A 25,297-nucleotide genomic window follows, 5' to 3' on the forward strand; every position below is an offset into this window, starting at 1 on the left:
GTCATATCAGAAGCAGAGTGAAACAGGTGACGGAAAAAGGAGATATTAGGAAAGTATACACCCAGCGAACATCCAACAAACCAGACATCCCTCCTGACCCTTTCTGACATTGCCATGACGACCTGACACCCGTTGTAATTACCTAAAAATGTTTTGTGGGTTTTTCGACCATTACTGAATCTCTTTTAGTCCACGTGTGCATCTCTTTGCATAAGTTTATTTTATGTTTGTGTGTACCTGAGTAGCTCAAGTTGTTGTTGTGTCCTCCGGGTAAACATGATTGCGTGTGCGTGTCAGATGTGAGCATGCATTGCACACGTGTGTACGGCACATTCAGTATAACCGTATAACTGCTCTTCCAGGTGATTGGTCCTGACACGGTGGTGCCTCCTCAGAGGCCTGTGGAGAAATGGCCCTGGGTCCTCAGGACATCATTTGGCCTGTTGGACAAGTCTGCAATTAGATGCCCGTGAAGCGGAACTGCCCCTCTGTGAGTGTGTGTGTGTGCACAAGTACAGTACGTGTTGCTAGTATGCCAGAGAACCATCCTGAATGACTGTGTCAGTGTTTTTTTGTGTGTGCGCAACAGAATTAGTGCTTCCTCTGGTTCTCTGGTTGACCTGAAACCCTGAGGAATTAGCTTGTGGAATGTGACAGCAACTATTTCAAACAAACTCACAGTATGGAGCTGTCCAGTGTGTGTGTGAATGTGTGTGTGCATGCAACGCAAGTCACAAAAAAACTATGGATTCATAGGATTCCCTGTAATCTCAGTTGTGTTTTTTTGTTCAAAATGCAGGTTTTTGAGCAACACTGGCTATCCGTCAAATTCTTCTTCAAGTGAAGCCAGGTGTAAGTATACTTTCTCTGATTGTTCACAAGTTATGTATGTTTTAAATAGTAGTCTAATGTTCGTATTACCTTCTTTATGATGTTAGGGTGCAAAAAAAAATAAATCAGACCCATCTCTGAAAAGGGAACAACATCCCTTCAAATGGTCTCCTAGCATCGATGTTCTTACTTACACAGATACTCAACATCCCAACTAAGAAATGCCACCTAATGAATTTCATTATGGCAACGAGAGAGTCTTTAGCCTCTTTACTTACAAACACTTTCCGGTGCATAGTACTGATGGTTGATACTGACTCACTGATGGGTTTATAATAGTCCCAGATGGTGCAGTGGCATAGTTGTGACAATGGCTGCTGGTGTCGTTGTGGGAGGCCCCATATCAATGTTAGGAGGACACGTCCACATGAGCATCAGTGTAGCCATTATTACGGTAAGCATCTGTTGATATTACAGTGGGGTGCAGGGTTAAAAATAGCTCACACAGTTTAGACTGTTGGGGGCCACAAAATAGTGGAACGTAATCCCTGTTACATAACTGAACAGGCAAAAGGCTTGTGAATGGAACCTGTGTGTGTGTGTGTCTGCCAATGTATGGGCGTGTTTGCATGTGAATGCACTTGGGCTATGCTAAAGACAAACAGGCCGATGTAGTTGCGTGACATGGGGCTGGGAAGTGAGAAGAGCAGCCAGAAAACAGAGGCTAATTTTGTCACATTTTCAAAGGAACGTGGCCTTAAAATTCCTCAGGAGCGCTTCCAACAAATCTATGTTTTCTTTGAAGATGTAGACTGTAGATTTTGCAAATTCATTCCAGTAGTATAAGCAAAGAGGAGGCCTTATGATCCAACTCTTGGTAACTTGTGCAACCGTTGTTGGTAAAGTGCACGTATATCCTGTGAGTAAGAGAAGGAGTATTTGAAAAACTGTCCAAAAATAACATTAGGTCAGAATGAAAGTTTACTAATAGGCAAAGACTAGGACTTTAGGAATAATGTGCTTTGGACAGATAATTCAAAAATCGTGTGGTTAGGCCGCAGTAACAGTAGACATGTTTGGCACTGATAAAAGCAGCTTTTCAGGAGAGGGGCCTCATGCCAACTGTGAGGCACGATAGTGGAAGCGTTCGGGGCTATTCACTGCCTCAGGTACTGAGCCACTTTAAGTCACTGATTCAACTATGAATTCTGCAAAGAGTGCTTCAAGATAAGATGAAGTCCAAAAACTGAAGTTGGAAGTGAGGTTCTCAACAGGATCATAAGTAACATATCCATATCCAGGAAAGGCTCAGCAGAAGAAATGGACGGTTATGGAATGGCCGAAACAAAAAACTGATTTAAATCCCACTGCAATGTTGAGGTGTCATCTAAAAATGGGAGGTAAATGGCAGACAGTTATGCAAAACACCTTATATCTGCTTATCCTAATCTTTACCTGTCCTCACTGTTTGTTACATATCTGTCTTTTTCTCTTTCAGACGATTTGGGAAGAGGATATACTGTATGAGGTGGTGATCACAGTAGACCCCACAAGAGAAAAAAAATCATGTGTTAAAAATAGAGCTATTCGTAAAAAAATAAATAAATAAATAATCCACAATACATAAATTACATCTACATATTTGGACCCACACAGGTGCTCTCCCTTGTTTTGCCTGATTGGGTCTGTACTCAGGACTGAGTGGGGCTGCCCACACTGAGCTTGATTAATTTTAGTTTTCACTTGCCCATGAGACATGAGGGGAATATACTGTTCTGTTCAATAAAATGAAACAAGCCTAGCACAAAAAGCACAAGTGATACTAACAACGACAATTGCAATGTTCTTTAGTGTCCCAGTAAACTGAGACAGTGTGACAGGAGAGCTGAATGGAATTTAAACATCAATCATTTCCCTTCTTTGACAAGTTAAACTGCTCTGCATTACAAAGTTATGCTGGCAATGTCTGCCTGAGCTGAATTCAGGAAGATTCACAGCAAATAAGCAGCAACACATATTAAATGCAGGTATTTTGGGGCAATGAAAATGAATATTTCAATTAAGCAATTGTTTTAATTATGGTCAAATGACAGAGAAGGTGTAATATAAATACACAATCTTGGTGGTGACAAATCCAATTAAGCATTTAATACCTAAAAATTATCTGTGGCCAGTACAAAAAAAAATGCTAGGCTTGTCAAGTTTAGTTGGATTTTCAGTCAAAATCACAAAAGGAAAACATTAAACATAAACATAAACATAAAAAGTCCCAAAGGCTGTTCTGTGGGTTTAAATAGACATTTGTAGTGTGTCCTATGTCCATGAATTATGCCAAACATTATCAAAAACCAGTTATGGAAATGTGCCAGGCACCAAGTGGATTATCAGTCAAAAAACCACAGGTGCAAATGAAGGTACACTCAGCTCTGTCGACAGTCATGCTGGAGCTTTCCTCAGGTTCAATCAGTGATACTGGGCTGTGTAATGAAGTCTGCTGAAGCGCTGATATGCTGCTTCCCTCCTACTCAAGCTCATTCCCTGCAATAGATAACACCGCAGAGGAGAAGCATCATTGTGCAGAGAAAACATTTTGCAGTGACCATGAATATCATTCGCAGTGGGATAAATTATTCTTATTAGCTGCAGAAATAGCAAAGACAAAAAAACTATATTGGTATATTGTGCAACTGTTTTTATGATTAGGCACAGAATACTTCTTGGTGATCTAAATGACGCTGCAGTGATTTATGAGTGTGAACAGAAAACAGCTTGTGTGCATGTCACACCAACCCTCAGCACTGATACTGGTTACTCTGGAGTTTCTATCCAACCACACGGTCAGGGCAGCAGCAGGCTCGTGTTAACCATAATATCACATTCTGTGTGGTGTGATGTGTAAGAACACCACCACCACGGCCTGACTGCCAATCTTCTCCATCACGTCTCTGTCTCTCTTTCTGCTGCCGGCTGTGCTTTTCATTTAGTGTTCTCTAAATGAAATGCATCACCTTACACACAAACACAGATACTAGACAGCAACTCATGTTAACAATTACAGAGTAATCTCCGTTCCTGTAAATGAGTGTCAGTAGGATGTTTGTACCAACCAGCTGTGAAATAATGAGCTACTTCGGTGCCAAGCCACTGGGTGAGTCACACGCCGGGATATTTCAGTGTATTTCTGTCTCAGTTTATCACTTCTGAAATTAGTTTCAGGTGGACTCACAAAATACTGTAACCTGTGATATATTCCATCTATTACCTATGACCACTTACACTTTAGAGGGATGTGGAAAGTCTGGGCTCCAGGCCTATCCTATCTGGTATTGAGAAAGAAACAGGCTACATCCTGGTCACCAGTCTATCACAGAGCTAACAGTCAGAAAAATTAACCTCCACATAGAGAAGCCAGCAGGTTTAAACCGTCATGCCCCTTACACAGATACTGTAGATACAATAGAGGAAAGATTATACTGTTATGAAGTCATATTATATCAAATGAGTTCAAATCTCTCTCTAATCTGTTTTGTTACTGCCTTGTCCACATGCGGTGAACAGCTAAAGAATTTTCTCACTTTATAATGCATCAGATTCACTTTGTGTGGAGACTAACCCAATGTTTTCCTTTTAATGGGAATCAAATACACGCAACAAAATTCTGTGGACAATCTTTCAGGTTTACTTAACTTTTGATCACAGACAGTGGAAAACCTTGACATAAGTACAGGTCATGTCAGAGGTTATGTAGTGACATGTTAGTACTGTCCTTCAACCTCACTGTCCCAGCATTCAAAAGATGGATTTCTCCTCTGGGATCAATGAATACCATAAAATGATGAGATCAGTAACACACTGAGTTATGCTTTCGGTGTGGGTATGGGAGCGTGTGTTCATTTGTGTGTGTGCAGCTCCATGGGTAATGATCCAATCATCCAGCTGAGCAAGAATACAACTCAAATACATCTGTACTCGCCTTTCATCTTTCTCCCTGCACATGCTTCTGTTTTTGATTCTCTCAGACTTGTTTTTTACATCATGCCACCTTCTTATTGCTTTAACCTGTGCAAATAAATCCTGAAGAACTTCAAACTTTAGTCCTGCTTTGTCTTGGTTGAGTTTTTCCTTTTTCTCCCACCTATTTCGCAATTTTATCATTAAGATTTTTATGATTAAATTCACTGAATGTAATTACAAACGCAGTGTTTTATTGGTATCTATTCTTTAAATGTTGCTATCAAGAGTGTAAGACCGTAAAAGCATCTTATCAAAATGCCACAGGATTAGTTCCATTAATCATCTTTCTCCATCGAAGAGGCCATCTCTGCAGAATTTATTTGAGGCTCTACATTAAATTATGCGCAGATCCACAGATATGTGACCACAGTGACACGTACCAATCAGTCTATTCATCATACCATCCAAGCAACACTCTGAAATTCAGATGTTTTCACTTTCAGTGCGAAGACTGTTTATTAATTAGCTAGACACTGCCTTAGGTCAGAATGATTAAATCCTGTTATCATCGTACTCCCCTAATGATTCATATATTTTAAAAGATTGAGTCTAATTAAGTTGCTTTACAAAATTACTGAGATAATGGGGGCTACTTACTCCCTACAATCTTTTATGAGAACCTAAGTATTCTACTGATATTTCCTCTGGACCAATTAAAACAATCTTGAAAGTGTCTAATGAACCTGTACACACCCCGGGGAACCAGTAAAACCTTGGCAATAAGAAAATACTTGTGTGTATGTGTGTGTGTGTGTGTGTGTGTGTGAGAGAGAGAGAGAGAGAGAGAGAGAGAGAGAGAGAGAGAGAGGGAGGGTAAAAACCACTCATGACTTTAGGGTTAAGAGTTACAATTAGGGGTTTAGGGGGTTTGGGTGAGGGTTAGGGAATGCATATGTCAATGGAAGGGCCTCACAGAGATAGAAACACGAGTAGTACTCAGACGCCATGCAGATACGAAATAAAAGCCTCTACACACACACACACACACAAAAAAAGCATTGGATGGGTTGGGTACCTGTAGGAAACATATTCAAATAAATGGTAACAGCGACATCTTGTGGTAAAATATCAGAAGTGTTGTGCACGTTTCTGGCTTTTACTGCTGTGTATACAGTTAATGGTATTCTGATATAGAAAATGCAAATACTTCACACTTAATTCATTTATTATATTTCCTTGGATTTTCAGTTAAAGATGATATATTTGTGTATTTGTCTTTTATCCCTCCTCTGCCCAAAGCAATCTATTCTCAGTGCAGTGCTGACAAAGTATTATGTGCACTATTGTGTTGACTTGGGAGTTGGAGTGTGTGTTGTTCTTTAATTATTGTCTCTTTAGATAACTTGAATGAATGGTATCATACGGAACAAGATATCTATCACGCGTCTATCCCTGTTCACGTTTAAATTGCAATTCCAGCTTTTAAGAAATACAATTACAAAAAAAAAAAAAAAATGGAAATACTGAGAATACACTCACCTGCCAGTTCATTAGGTACACTAATGGAAACGAATCTAATATAACAGTCCTGCACTAGGGAAAAAACAGCACTAGGCTTATATCAGTGACTGTTATGTTATAATGTTCCGTTTACGTTGAAACAGTGTAAGAAAGGATGTTATTCCACTGGATGGCCATTTTGGGGGATGAAGTTTGTGGTTCAGGTCAGAGTAGCCTAATAGAAATGTGAAGAATGTGTCAACACAGTACAATAGTGCTACAAACCACAGCCTCCAAAATGAAAACTGTTGAATCAACAACTCTCTTTGTTATTTTAAACAAATACTGAATACCCTAACCTTCCCGAAGCTAAGATTTATTACAGGACTCTTATATTAGAGGGCACTAGTTTCCACTAGTGTACCTAATGAACACCGGTGAGTGTTTCATACTGAGCTGTAAGGCCGTGAGTTTAAACCCGCACAACCGGAATCTACCCGTCGGTGAGGACGTGGCGCGGCGGAAAACCCGGTCAGACGAGCACAAAGAGTTTTCCTGCGCAAACTCACTGACTCCGCCACAGCGGCTCCGTTCTTCCACGTGGACCCTGTCATTGACCACAACACGCTCCGGTCTCCGTGGCAGCCGAGGGGGCGCGCGTGCCGCCGCCGTTGCGCAGTGCAGAGCGGGAGGCGCGAGCGAGCAGGGCGGTGCGGGGGCAGAAGTGTCTCCAGATGTGAACCTGTAACTCACCGGAACTAAAGCTCAGTACTGTCCACACGGCAACTATGCAGACAGGTAGGATCTAGTCCACATCCACGGCGGATGTAGCGCTGCTGCAGTCAATCTCAGTGTGCGCTCTAATTCAGTTCAACGATTCATTTAATATTAATAAATGTTTAGCTAGCCACTTAACAAGACGACTGCTTTACATCTAGGCGTCTTTAAACTAGTCTTTGTTTTAATAGAGGCCTGTGAAGTCAATACGGCGAAGGCAGTGAGAGTTTAACCGAGTAGCTACAATGGATGTGTCTTAAACACTGCAGTGGGTTGATGTTGTTAGCCGTGGGTCGTGGACCTAGCATCGCTGCTGCTCCACACGAGGAATCTGCGGGAATATACATTTGGGATAATGCAGCACAGTATACAAACAGTTCAATTCAAAGGAATTTATTTTACAAATGTAACTTATCTAAATGGTCTGGAGACGTGCGCACAATAACCAGTGGGGACCGTATGGAAGAGCTCAGCTATAAATAGATTTAGAGGTTTTAATAGATTTTGTCATAATGGACCATAAGGTTCGCCATAAGGTTAGTGGAGGCTCTGGGACTGCAGCACAGCACTGCAATGACTGCCTGCTGCTTTTTGTACAGTAACAGGTGTAAGGAGTAGCAGTGGAGATTCCAGTTAGTGCAGCATTATGCTCCACTCACCCCTAATGTTCCTCACATTAATCATTTGTTGTTACATTACAACAATCAAAGTCTTGAACCACCAGTTCAGTGAACTGCATGCTTTTACTTTCACTTTTGTGGTGAACGTGTTGTATGTGGGCATATAAACGGATGGCAGTGGTAATCAGGTCATAACATGGTTGTGTACTTCCAGCTGTGTTCATGGAGTCTCACCTGGGCCAGCTCGTCCCATGTGTTCTGTCTCTGTCCATGCTCATACACCTGTGTCTGGCTGCACCGGGGCTAACGGTGACACAAAGGTAACCATACCTCCTGCATATTTCATTTACTTGGCTATAGATAAGCTATCTTATCAATATTTTCCGCAAATTGTTGTAGTTTTTTTTTTAAATAGAATAATGTAAATTAAAGTGTTTATTGGTGTGTTTTTGTGTTTATCCTCCAGAGAAGAATTAGCAGACCCTCACCCTCCTTCTGTTGCACTACTCAATCCCTTTGGCACTGGGGAGGACGAACGCAGGTGAGAGAGGCACTTGGATAATGTGCTGCTGTTTTTTTAGGCCATAAATTTACTTTTGACACCATTTTGATGCCATTTTCCCCACTGTCTGCTGAAATGAAGCTTAAAATTGTAAACCTTTTCACCTGGAGGATGTTACAATCACATACTACAGAAGAGATTTACTTGCAGGTTGCATGTTGAGTCTCTGATTCCAGTAATACTAACTCGGTCATACATTATTTTGTCAAACTACTTATGACAGAGTTAGTAGTACTGGAATCAGAGACTCAACATGCAACCCACATCCATGTTTGTTAAACCCGTCTGGTCACACTGTGGACTTTGGCTGCTTAGTTGTGTTAATGATGTGGCATGTACCACAAGTGATAAGATTCCACGTCACACATGCTGCATACAGTATCTGAGTTAACCTCAGTATCACTGTTCTCTAATAGTATGAACTCATCCATAATAAAATGACAGGTTCAGTTTAAATATCACTGTTTGGCCGTAGAGTATGTTGCTAAGTGACAATCGGGCTGCAGCTTCTTTCTGCTAACTGATAAGTTTAATAGATGTGAACACATACTCTGTCATGTTGTTATCTTGAATCTATTGAGTGCAAGACCGAATCAATGTTTGTAAGTTGTGTAGACTAGCAGTCTGGATGTGCACCACCCTACACAAACAATGCACGTTGATTTGCATGAGACCTGTGCAGCTCCTGCAAGTTACTCACAGAGACAGTATGAGTGAAAAGTGTATACATTTTTAGAGGAATATTTAGACCACTTAGTCACTGTGGTATGTGCATAAGATTAAAGATGTTAAGGCAAATGATTCTCATTTGTTTTGTCTATACATTATCATAATGTGTTTCTAGGTTTTACATAAAACATGTGACAGTCCTGGGCACGCAGGGGTTTTCCTCCTCCAGAGCAGAACAGAGCGACTGACAGATTATCAGTGTTGCCTCTTTTGGCCTGAGTATTCTTAACCAGGTCCTGATCAGGTCCTGATATGTTGAGTCATGTGTTAAAAAATAGTAAGTTGCAAAAAAACCTGCCCTCTTGTGACTAAATATCATATAATGTTATTACAGCATGCTCTTTAATATCTATTTAGCAAAGTCACCAGTATACGTATTTTACTGGCGCAAAACTGATACTTCTATCAGATGTTTGCATTTTGCTGTGGATGCACTAAAAGCCTGTTTTCATATTCTTCTGCTAGTTCAATTGACAACCTACACCGGTAAATGTTGGTTCCTTCAAAGAATTTCTAACTGGTTGATTCAACTTGAAAAAAACATATCAGAAAGTTATTCTCGTAAGACTGTTAGTTAAATAGTTAATAGGCAAAACTATTCGTGTTAGGATTCATTTATGCTGAAGCAATATATTGTATTTACAGTGGGTCATTGTTTCCTGTTTCAACAGAGGGAGGGGGCTAGGTACTGAGGAGTCTTTTTTGGAGTTAAAACTGTCAAAGAGTCTGGTAGCGGCACCTCTGATGCTTCAGTACTTTCTACTTAACAGTGTGAAGTCAGGAAGAGTCTGTAAAAATGGTAGCTGCATGGCAGATGAAGTGTTTGCATAAGATGCTAATGGTGGCAAATTATTTTAATTAATCTAAAACGTGTTAGTCCTAAATTCCTCTGTCTCTCACAGCTTTTACATTCAGTATGATAATTCCTTTCAGCGTTAAACAAATGTGACCCTTCAGTGTTGATTCTCGACTCTAAATGTTTTACTAAATTGTATTTTGTGCTGTGTGTAATACAGGCTGTTGCAGACTTTCATTCAGTCCAGTTTGTTGAAGGAGCAAGGAGGACCAGAGATCAGCACCTGGGAACAAGGTAGACAGCACCTGCTGGTGAACCACCTAGACCTTTCTGATCAAATACATACAGTAAACTGTAATTATACAGACAGCTGTTAATGTAATGTAATTTTCTTTGAACTCTGCTGATTGTGGTAAAATGTTGTTGTTAAATTCTCTGAGGTTGTGCTGTGAGAATACACAGCAGTGCAGTTTAAATCTATGCATCCTAAGCAGTTTCTATCACATGTGTTTCTAATTCAACATGTCACTCTTCTGCTTCGTTCAGAGGTATTCTTCCTGTTTGGTCTTTATGACTATGATCGCAGTGGGTTTTTGGATGGCTTGGAGATGATGAAACTACTTTCAGACTACAAATCCCATCATACACCTGGTGCACAGGCCAGTGAGCAGGTGAACAGAAATACTAACAGATGCGTGCATGCCGTGAGTTTGTATGTACTTACCTAACGCATGGATACTTAATGTGTTGTTTTCAGGTGGTTTCCATGGTAGATTTCTTACTCCAAACTCAGGATCTAAACCAGGACGGCCTGCTGACCCCTTCTGAATTGCTCTCTCCTCCACTCACTCACACCCAGGTACTGCACACATGAAAAATAGTGTTACAGTGTTATAATATTACATTTTGGTTTACTGAGCTGAAACTAGACTGTCACAGCTTTATTGTTATTGACTGAAGTAACATTACATCACACTTTGTATCGCCAAGGACTCAAACAACAACAATTCACCTCACCAGGAGCAGCAGGTGGCAGCAGAGGATACACTACCAAACACCACTGCTGACCAGGAGAACGCAGGAGAGGCGCAGATGAGAGAGGAGGAGGAGGCTCACGAAGAGATTCAGCTTCAACAGGATATGAAGACTGACGAGGAGATAGCCACAAACCTAATAGATGAGCATAACGGACAGCAAATCCCAGAAGCAGAACAGTGGCAGGACCATAACATCCCTGTACATCAGGGACAACCTGAGATATAAACACACAACATACACGCACTAGAGAAACCACCTCCCTGATGATCAGATGGGAACGGATGAGAGGAGTACTTAATCTTCATCCCTACAAATGATCTTTATCTGGATTTAAAGTCTAAGAGACATGTACGTGGCTAATAAAAAGATGTTTGTGTTCAGAGTATTCCTGTCACTGTATTGGAATACAGTCATCCGGGTCATGGTATTTCTAAAAACAAAACTTAAACTAAAACAAAGGCAACTGGATATGTTGAGTTTTTCTGAAGACATTTCACCACTGATCCAAGACGCTTCTCCAGTTCTAAAAGACTGGTGGGGAGTTTTCATTGGGTCGTGAGAGTACCATCCATTTGTGAAAAAATGGGATCCAACAAATTCCTTCAATTACAAGTGAGTATCTGGTCTTTAACAGGTCCAACTTCTCACCAGTCATGTAGGACTGAAAAAGCCACTTGGGTGATGGTGAAATGTCTTAAAGAAACCCAAAGTCCACTTGCCTTTGTTTCACCTTTGTTTTTGGAAATATTAGAATAAACTTTTTTATGAATGCAATGATTAATAGAGCTGTTAAAGGGACAAACATCCCGAATTCAAAATGCAATATTATCCATGATTAGTAGAGACTTTTGAACACTTTTTCTTACTTCCAAAAAGTACTGTACCACCAGTGGGGTAGTATCTGAAACACTGCATTCCTTTTATTGGATGTTACCTGTGTCATCAAAGTTCACCTCTTCAGATGTCAGTAAACACTGTTTCGTGTACACGTTGATGGGCCTTATTATCTCTGTCCCACACACAATGATCTCACCTGGACTGATGTTTATTTAAGCTGCTCTAATTAAAGTCAGTTCAGTTTGGAGAGGCCCTCTGGTGAGCCATAGAAATAAAATTCTGTCTTCCTTGAGAGTTTGCTCAACTCAACAACACTATGACTTTATTGAGGAAAATTAGTACTTAATGAGTTAAATGACTTTTACCTCAAATCTTTATTCCACTGACTAAAACAGTGGATATGTGTAATTATGGCCATAAGCGCCCAATTGAAATAACTTTAAATATAGCGTTAAATTGTCTTTATCTGTAAACCTGAAATGTGTTTACAATATGAAACTGTTTACTTGTTGGATGATATTTGTCTTTTAAGCATTTATGCATTTATACAGCTGGAGAAAATAAAGCAGACATTTGGTCGTCCCTTTTCTTTTGTTGGATTTGTTAAAATTCAAACTATATAAATGACATTTAAACAATGAATACTAGTATGCTGCAAAAAAAAATGGGGAAAGCTGATAGAGCATTAAGGCTTGCACACATCAAACACATCAGCAAGGAACTACCTGACAAGCTGGATGACGAGCAGCCACCAATCAACTTCCTCTCATTGCCCATATTTGCTATTAGATCATTTTGCCATGTGTAGGCAGGCGTGGACCAGTTTTGCAAATATCCAATATCTTTTTTCCCCCCATATTAATCAGTTTTCAGTGGCAAAAGCAACAAAGGAACAACAGGTTTTCCACTTCACAGACTTTTAGCTAACCTAATTTATAAACATCAGCACACAAGAGAGTCTTAGCTTTAAACAAAGGAATAACTCACATTTTTTAATACAAAGGTTGTCTCGTCAAGTATGAGATAACACCCCACCACCCCCAAGTAGTGCATGCATGGGTCTTGTACTAGGACTGTGCCACTTGGATTTGGACTACACATGTTCCTCACTCATCCTAAAACCCCACACCATTACAGATCAGAACCTGCAATGACCTCACTCAAAAGTGAAGTTGTCCATAGTCAGAGATATTATTTTGAATCAGTCATAAAAAGACCCTTTCCAAATGACAGTAAAGGTGGTAAAAATGTTGTTTCATTAAATTCCATGCAGTGCTTCAGGTTCAGCCTGTCAGTGTTTAAATAAAAAGGGTTTGATAGGACCAAGTCAGAGTTTAATTGTATAATTAGAATTGTCTGGTGTCCACGAATCAGTAAATTATTAGTATTATCTCCTTCAGTCCAGATCTGGGACCTGTGCAAAGACCAATCAGTGTTTACTCTTTTTACCAATATTGTCCTGCGCATAGGTGCAACCAGAGGGCAGGTCTTGTCAGTCCTGGTGTTTCTTCTTTAAAGACATTATCTAAGCATCTCAGTGTCGGTGTTGATACCTCCAAGGCAATTCTGTCTGAAGTTATTATTATATAGACATGTATGAAGTATAGACAATGGACAGGGCCACTCGGTTGCTAGGCAACACTACAACAACCGGGCAATCATGGCGGAGAGCAGCCAAAGTGCAGGTTAGTACTAGTTAGCTAGTTTAAATAATCATGTTCGGAAAAAAAACAACAGATGCAGTTTCGTTTTATCTTGTATAAAGCTCCGTGGGACCGTAATATTTTAACTTCAGCGCTATAGTGCGTCATTCAAAGTAATATCTCCAGTAACAGGCTAGCTAACTGTTAGCTCTGTGCTGTGCTTCTTTTCTTTTCTCTGCCAGAGACCAACCTGTCAGATGTCCACAAGAACATCAAAGCTGCTTTTAAACCGTTTGATTATGAGTCTAACAACACAGTGGACGTCCGGTGAGTCCAAGTAACCAGTACCACAGTGTCAAAGTACTCTGTTCAAAGGTACAACATTAAGTTATGCTAAGTGTTAATAGCAAAATAAAAGTACACAGTTTGCACAATAGTCCTTCCCATATTATGGACTAGACAAGATATGAAAGGTTTGCTTTTTTCTCTGATGCAAACTATTAGTGTCAATAGATACTATTAGTATCACTGTCATCGGTGTAGTAGAAGATTATCTAAACCTCCCTCACCTCACTACAGGCCTGTCTGCTTAAATAAAAGGTGCATTCCTGTGTTCAAACGACATTATTATGTCCTTTTTGTTGTGTTATTACCTAAATAATACTAACTACTAACTTAAGTATTTATAGCACATCCTGTCATGTCCAAAAATAGTTGGTTAACAAGAACCGTAGAATCTCACACCACAGAGGACACGTTGTGTTTTAAATAGAGCGAAAATTACATAGAGTGAACGTAATGAATGTGGAGTTTATGAGGAAAGTTACACCCATTTCATCCTGTAGTATTTCACTGTATCCCTGCTCCTTCCTGACTGTTTGGTGAAAAGTGAAACATACCTGCTTGAGATAATACAGCCTATAAATAAAGTCGCTTTGTTTTGAAACACAAAGAGGTCAAGGCCATGCACTGAATCTAGTACAGCTAGATAAATAAACCAGTGAGATCAGTATACCGAGTAGTTTAACTGAAACTATCCAGCTGATTTCTTTTAATTAACTTCCTGTCTTTGTTTTATAGGGAGATTGGCACCATTGTGTATTCACTGGGTTGCTTCCCCTCTCAGGCCGACCTGCATGACTTCATAGCTGCGGTCAGTACTAACTAACTTCTAATGTTTTTTTCCTATTTCAAATGAATAAATCAACCAGGCATATATATCAGCTGATTCATCTTCTTCTGATCCACGTATCAAAAGTGGTTCTAAAATTGTGTATTTCATACTTTTAGTGAGTATTATAAAATGACAATTTATTCACTGTTGCTCAAATCTAAAACTGTAGTCAGTCTGACATATAAGTAATGTACAGAGAAATTAGTCTTTGACTTTTATGCTTGGTGACATTATAAGCAGTCAGTTTTGTCAGAAAAGTCTTAGTATTTAAAAAAATAAAAACCTAAGAACCTTGTTCTATCCAATCAGGTGGAAGAAGACCACACAGGATACATCCATTTAGACAGGTTCCTCCCTGCCATGACCAAAGTGCTGATGGAGAACAAGTAAGATAGTTCTGTTATCTCCAGTGTACGTCTGAACTTATGCGAATAAATGGAAATACTTAATTTGGATGGTGACGTGAAGAGTTTGGGTCAACACACTGTAGGTGTTCGTTGTTGTATAGCACTTCTTTCTACTAGATGTTTCAAGGAATCATCACTTTTATATCTGGTAAATACTGTATAATGTGATTTGTACTGCAGTATTTTACTGAACAGGTGTGTAGTATGAAGGTCTCTAGTAGCTAACTCTGTGTTCTTAAATATTTTATGTATGTTTACCACCCAGGAAAAAGCAGCTTCTTAGAATAATAATAACCAGTTTCTTGTCCAATTCACATGTTCTGTGCCTAAAGCTGGTAGTTTGTACTCAGTAATCCACTTTTGTGTACAGTTTTGTCTAATTTTGTCAACATTTTACAAACCTCTTTAAATGAGCGCAGTACACAGTCTCAGGAGTAAACTTTGCCTGGCTTTTCCATAAAGTTCTGCCATTTGCTCTAAAATAGTACTTTCACTACATCGTTTACTGTACTTGCACGTAGCCATATATGTATTATTGTATTATTGTCTTTTAGGTTTCCTCCCATCCCTGAGGACCTTCTGCTTCGGGCCTTTGAGGTGAGAACAGCCTCTGTTTCCTCATATTGTCCAGTGTTACTGTTAATGAGCTGTAAACAAGTTAGCTGGTATTTAGAGCCTCCCAGATTTATAGCGAGATCCCTTTAATGTCCCTTATCAATACAAGCAAATGCACAGTATATAAACCGAATAACCTCTCATCACACCATACTCTCAGAAGAGTGATATTAATGTCACAGTGTTAAGGATATTTGTTAAAGTGTAAAAGTGCTGCCATGGTGTTTCCAGGTTCTGGACAAAGAAAAGAAAGGATACCTGGATCCTGAGGAGCTGACAAAGTATATGACACAGGAAGGTAATGCGTAAGCCCCGACGTCCACAGAACAACCCATAATGTAGGAACAGTTTTAACCTTTGCTGCGTTGTGTTTATTCATGGTTGTCTTTCAAGGTGAGCCTTTTACTCAGGTGGAGATGGATGAGATGCTGACAGCACTCGCTGACCGTGAGACGAACTTGATCTATTACAAAGACTTAACCAGCCATCTGACTATTGACTCTGACATGAAGGATTATCCCAAATATTGAAGACTATTACAAATAACAATTTATGTAAATGATTTGCACTTAGTGGTACCTAAAGTGCTTCAAAGTGTCTCTCATTTACATATTCACATTCAAGGTGCTCAGCTGCCATAAGAAGCAACTTTGGGTTCAGTGCCTGTTCTTTTCTCAGTATGTTTTTGATATGGACTTATTGCTCTGACGCTATGGTATAATAATAAATCGATATACAAGGCTCAATTGTCATAAATGAATTAGTTAAATTGTAGAATCATTGTTGGATTCAGATCAAAATGCTTGTGCACATGGACAGATTTAAGAAAAGTATCAGTGCAGAAGCACCATCCAACACACAGTAGTAGCTTATACATGGTGGCAAAGCTCTGGTTCCTTATTTAGAAGTCTGACCTGGCAGAGATGTTCTAAGATGTTCTCATGAAACACAGGTTTGTAGCTAATGTAAGACACATCGGTTGTAATCGTGCATTCGGTTGGGTTTAATAGTGAAGTCATTCAGACTGCTGGTGTGTGGAATCTGAGGTTTTCTGAGGTAATCTGAAGACACTAAAATGTGTATCTGAATTTGAGAAAGAAAAGAAGAGCTTGTTGCTGTTCCAAACCCAGAGTGTGGGCTGAAAATAGTCTGAATTTTTGTCCTTCAGCTGCAGATAAAAACTAGCCACAATAAAACTTCAATGTTAAAATTAATTTCACATCTGACTGACAAGCTCATCTGTGAGAGCAAATATTACTGACTGTATCTGGACACACTGGTGGCATCAGTAGGTGCAGCCAAAGTATATAAAGAGCAGGAATTAGTAATAAAACCAAGAACAAGAACATCACCAGTATGAAGTGATACTAAATGAAATGAAATGTGTTAAATGTTGGGAGGAAACTACATGATGGTGACTTGAAGGGACAGGATGGCGTCTTTGTCGCTAGTGTCTTAATGATCATTAACTTTGCAATAAATGACCCTCGGCATAATAAAAAACAAAACAAAGCAATGATTGCTTAATCATTGTAGCATTTTATGTCAGGTGATTCTGCATTGAATAGTCAACAGCACACAGCTTTGGGACATGGGTGATTAGACTTATCTAAAGCTTAGATAAGTACTGCAGAGGGAAACATAAGCAGTCCTCTAGATGAGCATGAATGCATGCTGTGGTTTCAGTTCACAGTTTAACATACCCCGTTATCTTTGCTTCTAATCACTGTTTAAGACAAAAAGAAATCATTAGCGTACAGTGACAGAAAAAAAAGTCTGTATTAAACATTCCCTTTTCACAAAATCTGAAGTAAAAACAGAATAAGGCTCATTTACTTTCAGTTTAACTACACAACAGCATCAAATCATACGGTGAAAAGACTCACAAGGAAAAGATTTAAAGGGATTTCTTCGCCTTTACGTTCTTCTTTTTCTCTTGCTATCATCCTTTGTAACAAAATGAATGTGTTCCTCATTAAAATGTGGCCGTGCACTTTCAACATCACATTTCAACAAACTAAGAAACCTCTGAAAAACATTTCTCAACAGATTGTGTACTACACTGTGACTGAAGAAAATAACTGAAGCTTGCTCTGTGGAGGAATGTTTGTACATGGTGAGGAAGAAGTAGGGCTGCATTCCCAGTTCAGTCCAGTTGCATCAATAAATACATATTCGAATATAAGTGGTCATGTAGAGACGGGACACGTGTGGGAGTGAAAAGTGAAAGACAACACATCATACTGGATTATTCTTGTAGCTGGATCATTCTTGTAGCTGGACAGAGCTGACTGGCTTTTAATCCTACTACAAGAGAGACAAAGGATAAATATGGAAACATAATTTCTGAGTGGTCCACTACTCCACAGATTAATGGGATTCATGGTGAGTAACACCATGGCTTCAAGTAAAGATATCCATGTGATTGTATTTCACTGTATCCAAACATATAATGTGAAATTGTGAGACGCATGCCAGTAACTTCTCCCGTGCAGCAATGTTATCTGGGGCAGTCCACACTTATTTGGTCCTTAAAGCATCAGAAATTGACAAAAGGTAAGAGGAAGAGACGAACTATGACAGATAAAAGTATGCAAAAGAAACAGGAACGAGAGAGAGAGACAACAACAGGCGATTGACAAAGGGAAAGACAAACCACTCTACCCTTGCATGGAGGTAGAGAGGAAATTTTCGACATCATAGCCATCGACCTACACTGGCCTCCTAACATTGTTTTTGCACGTTTGCTCCACAACGGATCTATAGAGGAACGACAAACCAAAACAGAAACACACCCAAACTACTATGCACACTTCACATACACTGGGAAGGTCAGGAGCTTTCTACCGTAAATCTTTCTTTGCCTTTGTGAATGGGACAGGAGAGGGAAGAGGCAGGGCGGCGTCTCATTAAAATTGTTCAAATGTGACCTGTTTTGTCTGAGAATGCATTTGTTTAAAGGCAGCTGAGGTCAAAGGCTTGTTCACTGGTTTGACCTGTATATTTCATGTAGCCTGTCGATACCTAATATAATAATTATTTTTGAATTGCTGCATAGCGAAGAGGTTAAATGATTTTAAGAGAATTCATCCAACAGCCGAGCATCTGAGACTGACTTTATCCAAACCTCATCCCTCTTTATCTCTGACAGAAGGACAAGTCTTGTAAGGCCTTAGAGAATAGAAAAGGACAGGCCATTAAAATCACTAGTCAGATCATGACTACAGTGATTGGGTGGGACAAGTTTCAACAGGGTGTTTTGGCTCTAAAGGTCAAATAACTGAAGGGACTTAACACTCAAAGACAGAGTGAATATTCATCATTATATCCTGACATTGTTAACATAAGGGGGATTAAATCCTTGACAACGCACCTCTCTCAATGTAAACACAAACACACCTAACTGAGACTTAACTGCATAAAGTCTGGCTAGCATAGAAATCACTCAGTTGGCAGAACTGATTGAGTTGATTGGTTCTTCATGATCAAAAACAAAATCAAAACAGAGTTTATGTTGTATATATATTCAAAAAGTGGTGGCCTAGCCTGTTGAACAACCACTGCACTCCATCATCTGACTCTTATGAATGAGAACAATAGATTTCCTAATGGTCCACTTGGCCCATGAGCTGCAAAGGTGATAGTATTTGCCTGATACCTGCGTCAGTACACGTGTCTGCCACGGTGGCTAGTTTGTGTCACACCCAGATCAAGTTTCTAGCGTCACACTGTTCGCTTACATCTAGTTAGCACTAGACAAGCATAGACCATTTAGTGTCCTAAACTAGATCTGCAGCACCAGGCCAGCAGCTGAGATGTTGTCCCCTCCACCTGCAGTTTGGTAAACCTCTGTGCACACCAGCACTGGTGCCACACAGATCTCGTAGTCATCCTCATCCCAGCAGCTGACAGGCCTGGTCTCCTGCAGAGGGATACGCTGGCTTCCCTCCCGCCGGCTCACAGAGAAAGAGTCATCCATGATGAGCCTCGCTTTGCTGGGGTCAATGTCATTAGACCCACAGACATGGCGGTTAGCTGTGAGTGAGGCCTTGGCTGTGGCTGACATAGTGTTCTTCCACTGGGAGCCACGTGTCACAATCATGGCCTGAAAGGCCAGCGTGTGGACGTGGAGCCTGGTCAGTGGCTTAACCTGAGCTTGAGCAGTGTTTGTGTCATTGTCTGTAAGCGAATCCTTGTAGCGCTGGTTCAGGATGCGATAGATCTCCCTCATCTGGTCAAGGACAGTAGCTACTCGAGGGTTTGGGTCTGACAACACGGTGATGTTGGAGCCTTTAAGCAGGCTAAGCAGGTTGGGAAGTTCCTGTTCATTCATCCCTAAAGAGTCCGCCTGGAAAAGCAGGAGTAGGCCAGTTGATTAAACGGAATTAACTGAACTAAGCATCTTAGAAAAGAAAACATACTGTTGGAGCTAGATTTTTGCACTGAGAGCCATTCTTTCATAATGATCAACACTTTAAGTGCAGTATATTCTTAAAAAAATGATTTTGAGCTTTAAGATTTCTTGGTGTTGGATATACATCACACTCAGGTAAGCACCTCTTGTTGACTGACTGTTATAACTGCTGTGTTGATTTGAAGAAAAAAATACAAAGCAGAAGATATTTTAAGGATGTAAACAGCAAACAAAAGTATGCAAATAAAGGGAGGCAAATGCAGTTCCTACTGAGACTGTTTTGTTTACCAATGTATTCAACAAATTTAACTAACAAATCTCATTCCAAACTACCTGACACTATGTGTACATTAGACTTACACTGCCTCAAACCTTTTCTATTTTTTATCCATGTGTTTGATGATCGCTATACTCTCTTGTGTAAATGTTAAGTCATACATACATGGGGGATGACATAGTGTAGTAGGTCTTCCATTATACTCTCTTCCACAAAACTGGCCATTTCAAAATGTATTCCGATCTGTGGTTTTGAGGAGGACAGCAGGTTTGCCAGGCGGGAGAGGAGAGCGTCTCGTTCACCTGCAATGAGGAAAGAAAGGTCAGATAAAGTGAATCAAACACAAAAAGAAAAAGGGGAGTGATGAGGAAGTGAGTGCCCGAGGGGAGATTAAATATAAAGAGGGCATGTGTGGTAAAATGTCAGAAGGAAGGATGTCAAAGGAAAAGACTGAAAGAAAGCGAGTGAATAATGAGCAGTGCAATGGACAAAAGGACTGTCACATCAAATAGCACACAGATGATCGGCTGTACAAACAGTCTGGTTCAGAAAGAGAAGTTAGTTATGATCAGTCTGTGCCTGCCGTGTACTCTCAGCCTGACCATCTTTTATTCCCTCTTTGAAGATTTGTCCTCATCATCAGCCATTAAAACATATTTTAAATGTGGCAGAGGTCTTCCTAAATTAAAAAGGAGAGCGGTGTAGTATGGGCTTTATTAATTGACTGGTAGTGACCAGATATCATTATTCATGCTTCCATTATCTGAATAACACTAATGTAATGTTTTCACTTTAATAATTTTTGATAGTGCAATATAAAGAGTGCAATTATAGACTAAATTGATGTTTGAGCCCAAACTCTACTCTGCAGGTGATACTTCAGAGAACAAAGCTAATCAAGAGGTAATTTTCTTATCTGCATGAAAGTCTACAAAGAGTAACTGCTCATGGCCTTATTTGACATTTGAGTGTAACCAAGGTTTGAGCTAAGTTAATGTCAAATTATCATCATTTCATTTAATTAAAGCCTAGTTTTCATCCACATGATCTTCTCAGGAAACCCATGTATGGTTGACTGAAAAACAGTGAACCTTCAGCATCATCCCACACACATAGCAGGAGACACTACTGCTGGATGGGTCACAATATGAGCAAAATAAAGGCTGTCACAATCTTTTCCTACCTGACTGGAAGGGGAAGTTGTCCATCATTTGCAGCCCACCCACCACCAGCAGATCTGGTTGGAAGTCTTTTAGTTTCTTAGCAAACTCTTCCATAGAGGCCAGGTAGGGGTTGTGGTCATCACTGTGGATTATATATCTACAAAAGACAAACAAAATCAAGCTGAGCCAAACAAAGTTGCCAGGAAAACCTTAAATCTGTATATACATACATGTATATATGTGTGTGCACATAAACTCAAGTAATGCAGCCTGATATGAATAGTGAACATGTGTCTTTGGATTAATACACACAGACACACATTTGCCCTCGTTCTAAAAATATCTCAATAACACATACCTGTTGGCCCTACGTGATGTATACTGCCCCCAGCTAGCACCAGATGGATACTCCAGGATCAAATGAATGTCTGGCTCTTCTACTGTGTTACCTGCCACTAGTGAATAAAATAAAATAATTAAAAGAGGAGGAGGGAATACAAAAGGAAAAATCCAGAGAAAGCGATTATTAAAATAATGACTGGATGGACAGATGGTGTGTTAGTCTGTGTGTGTGTTTACCTGTAATGTGCTGGGACAGGACATCAGTAAAATCGGGACTGAAACTTCCCCCTAGCAACACATCACATCCCTCTATTGCCATGCGACCAGCCATTACCGGAGCGTTGCCGCCTACTGACCATCTGTTTCCAGGTAAATCACGGGCCTCCTCGACAAGCTCACTAAAGAGGGTGTCATTAAACATCAAACGCCTGCAAACAAAAAAAACCAAAAAACCAGTAAAACAGTGTTAAAATGGAAACACCGGAACTTGAAAGCAGCTACAACATTTAGTCTTCTTTTGTGTCTTTTCGTGATCTAATCGTTTATAGATCGTATTGAGGTAAGATGCTGTGGTATCAAAATAAATAAATTATCAATGTATTAACAATGTGACCGAAAAGGAGTTGTTAAACTTGTCTCTTTGCAGAAATTGTGTAAGTACACTTTCTGTGAAACAAGGCAAGTTTATTTTTAAGAATCTTTCCCCAAAAGGATAGTGTCTGTTTGTCTATGAAAATATTTTCCAGCTGCTACTACTGATCATGACATGTTTGAGGCCAGAAAAGCTAAAGATTCAGATTTGCCTGAGCTTGTTGTTGGCAAGTCGAAGAATGACGCCTTTGAAAAGAAGGAAGCTCCTTCAATAATTTGAACGACGGCATATGTGAAATATGAAGCTAGTGCTGTGTGCAGTAAACATACCAACCCCAAAACAGACTCAGAAAGCTGTAAAAGCAGTATGTGTGCATTTTTATGAGATTAGCCTGGTTCTTTCAACAGAAGCATCTCCTAGATTAAGGTTTTTTGTTTTTTTAGTTGAGGTACTTCAGAATTATTTTCTCACACTTTGCCTAAATTGGTTTTAGAGGCAAGAGAAATAAGACTAAATGTTGACAAGGACCTGGTTTCTGTGTTTAATAGACAACTTTCTTGTTCACCCTCTTACACATGCTCCTGTCCTTTTTGTCCTTCAGGAAGTGTGTATCCTGAGTTTGGAGCACAGTGCCCCGTGGGGTGCCACAAGGAAACTGTTTTAAACGGTTATTCTAAACTCTCACAAACACTGTATCATCTTGTTCCCTTTCCAAAAGCATTAACAGGAAAACCCAGCCAACCTGTCCAAACACAGAGGGAACTTGAACATTCAAATATTTGCAGGTGTACTGGTTTGTGTTCATGCACATGCATTTTCACGACAGCACTGTAAATCTAAGATTCACTCCCTGTACTTGACGACTACTTTTAAACTGGCTGCTCTTCACGCAAACGTTACTTACTCGGCAGCAGCTCCCGGTGCAAAGAAGTAAGCAAAGCTCTGAGCCAGCTGCTCTGCATTTTCAATGTAGTCATGATGCAGGGGCTGGTCTGTTGGGGTGAGGTTTATCTTCTTAAGCAACGACACACCATCTACTATCAGGTCGACACAACCTCCAAAACCTGTGAATCAACCGGCAAAGAGAGAAACACAAAGAGAGATGATTATGCAACAAAAGCACAACTAGCAGAAGGTTTACAGTTCGTTATTTTGGGTAAACAAATATACGATAAAGAGATAAGACGAGAAGTAGAAAACTGTCAATCACAGATGCATTTTCCTTTTAGACTCTACTAAAACCAGGCACACAAGCCACGCAACGTGCAGCTGCTGAGCCCAGTGCTGCGACATTTTCCTGCCACAGTGGATGGTCAAATGATCGGACACGTTTTCAGTTTCAGTTTCAGCTGCTGGGATCGAATGTCTGTCTCATTAAGACATAGCTCTGAGCTACTAACATTCCCTGTCAAGTCTGAACATATGCCAAGATGTAGGATTACAACACCAGATAATTTACCAGAATGGAAAAGCAGTTGAGAGAAGCCAAAAGTTTGAAAGCAGTTTCACATTTACTTAATTAGTTTTGAATATTTGACTTAGTGACATAAGCTTGACTCATCCCTGTCAGTACGTTGTTTTTCAGTTCTTTTAGATAAAATAATGGGTCAATTTTCAGCAAAGAATTTCTCGTCATGTCATGGTGACAAGGCACTTTGTCAATTTGGCACGGTGTTGTGGCGCTGAGTATTAATATTTAAGTTTTTAATAATTACCAACAATTACAACATAACAGGTAGGACGGTGTGGCTGGACCTGCTGATGAAATGGTAATGATTGGACAGATAAGATTGTTTTGTCTTTTTCTCACAGTCCAAAGGAAGAGATTTTATCACAGTAGACCAGACAGAGGACTGTTGTCAACACGCCTGAGCTAAAAATCACATGCATGTGTAACAGAATTTTCATTAAAAGCATTTTAATAGCAACAGTGGTAAGTTCATCATCAAACACCGTTTAGCTTCTTTCACTATTTACTTCATAACTGGCTACAATATTAGTCACAATTCCTGCACATTTATAGTCCATTTAACCCCCATCATGTCCACACTGGACTGAAGAGCTGCATAGAAATGAAAGTCCTGGCTCACGTGGGATTTCTGTTCAAAATCTGGTGACTGTGCAACTTACTTCCTCCATCTAATCACACTGGATTTCAACATTAACACATTCTCAGATCTCCTTGATTTGTGCTGGTCAGTCATTTTCAAAACAGAGTGATATTTTGTCTAATGTCCATTTCAGTGTCAGTCTGTTATAATTTTAAGCAATATTTTAATAATGTTATATTTGTTTTATGTTAACATATATAACATTAACCAAGTTACTACACTGTATAGAAAAATAAATGTTTATTTCAAATTAACATTCGTCTGTTTCGTAAGCGAATGGGGAAAAATAAAAAAGCTTAATGTTGTAAATGTTCAACCTGAAGCGGATGAATATTTCGGATGCCATTCGTTTCGGATTTGTTGATTATTAACCCAAAATATCCACAAGACTTAAGCTAGCTAACGTTAGCTAGCCCTCATACGTACCTATAGCCACTCTCGGTCTAGCGACGTTATTCATGCCGACTTTCTTTTCAGCCCGGAGCAGAGAGGACAGGACGGTGTCCAGCCGGTCGTCCAGTCCTGCATTCTGAGGCGAGCGGAACCAGAAGGCCAGCAGAACCACAAACAGGGACACAGCAGACCCGTATTTCATCCACGACACCCTGCCTCCCCCTTCCATCGCTCGCTCCTGTTGGCTACGGCGGCTCTCACAATAATGAACAAGCGCTTCCTTCTCTCGACCAGTAGAATACAGCGCGTCGGTTCGTCTGTTTGTTTTGGGAGCCTGGCTGTCCCGGATGTGCATCAAATGGGCGGCTACTGAACAATATCCGGGAGTTCAGCTTTCCATTCCAACCACCACCACATCAACTGTCTTGCTACTCTAAATAAACACTTTCTCAAATTGTTTTGTGAACTTGACCACTTGTACACATTTGTTTTGTTGCACCGCTTTCTTGGTTGGATAATGGG

The 25,297-nt window shown here is 40.0% G+C and overlaps 3 protein-coding genes across 4 annotated transcripts; 2 read left to right on the plus strand and 1 right to left on the minus strand.

Annotated features, from left to right (window-relative positions):
• Positions 1-6,785: 6,785 nt before the first annotated feature.
• cgref1 (cell growth regulator with EF-hand domain 1) lies at positions 6,786-12,442 on the plus strand. 2 transcript variants are annotated; one of them, XM_084541522.1, is made up of 7 exons: positions 6,786-7,083; positions 7,897-8,002; positions 8,149-8,223; positions 9,990-10,063; positions 10,316-10,440; positions 10,527-10,628; positions 10,760-12,442. In XM_084541522.1, exons 1-7 carry the CDS (start codon positions 7,074-7,076, stop codon positions 11,030-11,032), a joined length of 765 nt encoding a protein of 254 aa, XP_084397648.1. In that variant the 5' UTR covers positions 6,786-7,073; the 3' UTR covers positions 11,033-12,442. The 2 variants fall into 2 exon arrangements, with proteins under 2 accessions (XP_084397648.1, XP_084397649.1); XM_084541523.1 differs by having other exon boundaries at positions 10,790-12,442.
• Positions 12,443-12,911: 469 nt separating this feature from the next.
• drc8 (dynein regulatory complex subunit 8) lies at positions 12,912-16,904 on the plus strand (the record flags this gene model as incomplete). Its single annotated transcript, XM_084541905.1, has 8 exons — positions 12,912-12,934; positions 13,247-13,329; positions 13,530-13,614; positions 14,368-14,440; positions 14,771-14,847; positions 15,423-15,465; positions 15,715-15,781; positions 15,877-16,904. 8 exons carry the CDS (start codon positions 12,912-12,914, stop codon positions 16,011-16,013), a joined length of 588 nt encoding a protein of 195 aa, XP_084398031.1. The 3' UTR covers positions 16,014-16,904.
• Positions 16,905-16,963: 59 nt separating this feature from the next.
• Positions 16,964-25,116, minus strand: adpgk2 (ADP-dependent glucokinase 2). The gene is made up of 7 exons (XM_084541799.1): positions 24,809-25,116; positions 23,176-23,335; positions 21,917-22,107; positions 21,696-21,792; positions 21,358-21,494; positions 20,340-20,476; positions 16,964-19,831 (listed from the first exon to the last, which is right to left on the minus strand). Exons 1-7 carry the CDS (start codon positions 25,002-25,004, stop codon positions 19,268-19,270), a joined length of 1,482 nt encoding a protein of 493 aa, XP_084397925.1. The 5' UTR covers positions 25,005-25,116; the 3' UTR covers positions 16,964-19,267.
• Positions 25,117-25,297: the final 181 nt, after the last annotated feature.

Source organism: Chelon labrosus (genome assembly GCF_963514085.1).
Source record: "Chelon labrosus genome assembly, chromosome: 3".
Lineage (NCBI taxonomy): Eukaryota > Metazoa > Chordata > Actinopteri > Mugiliformes > Mugilidae > Chelon > Chelon labrosus.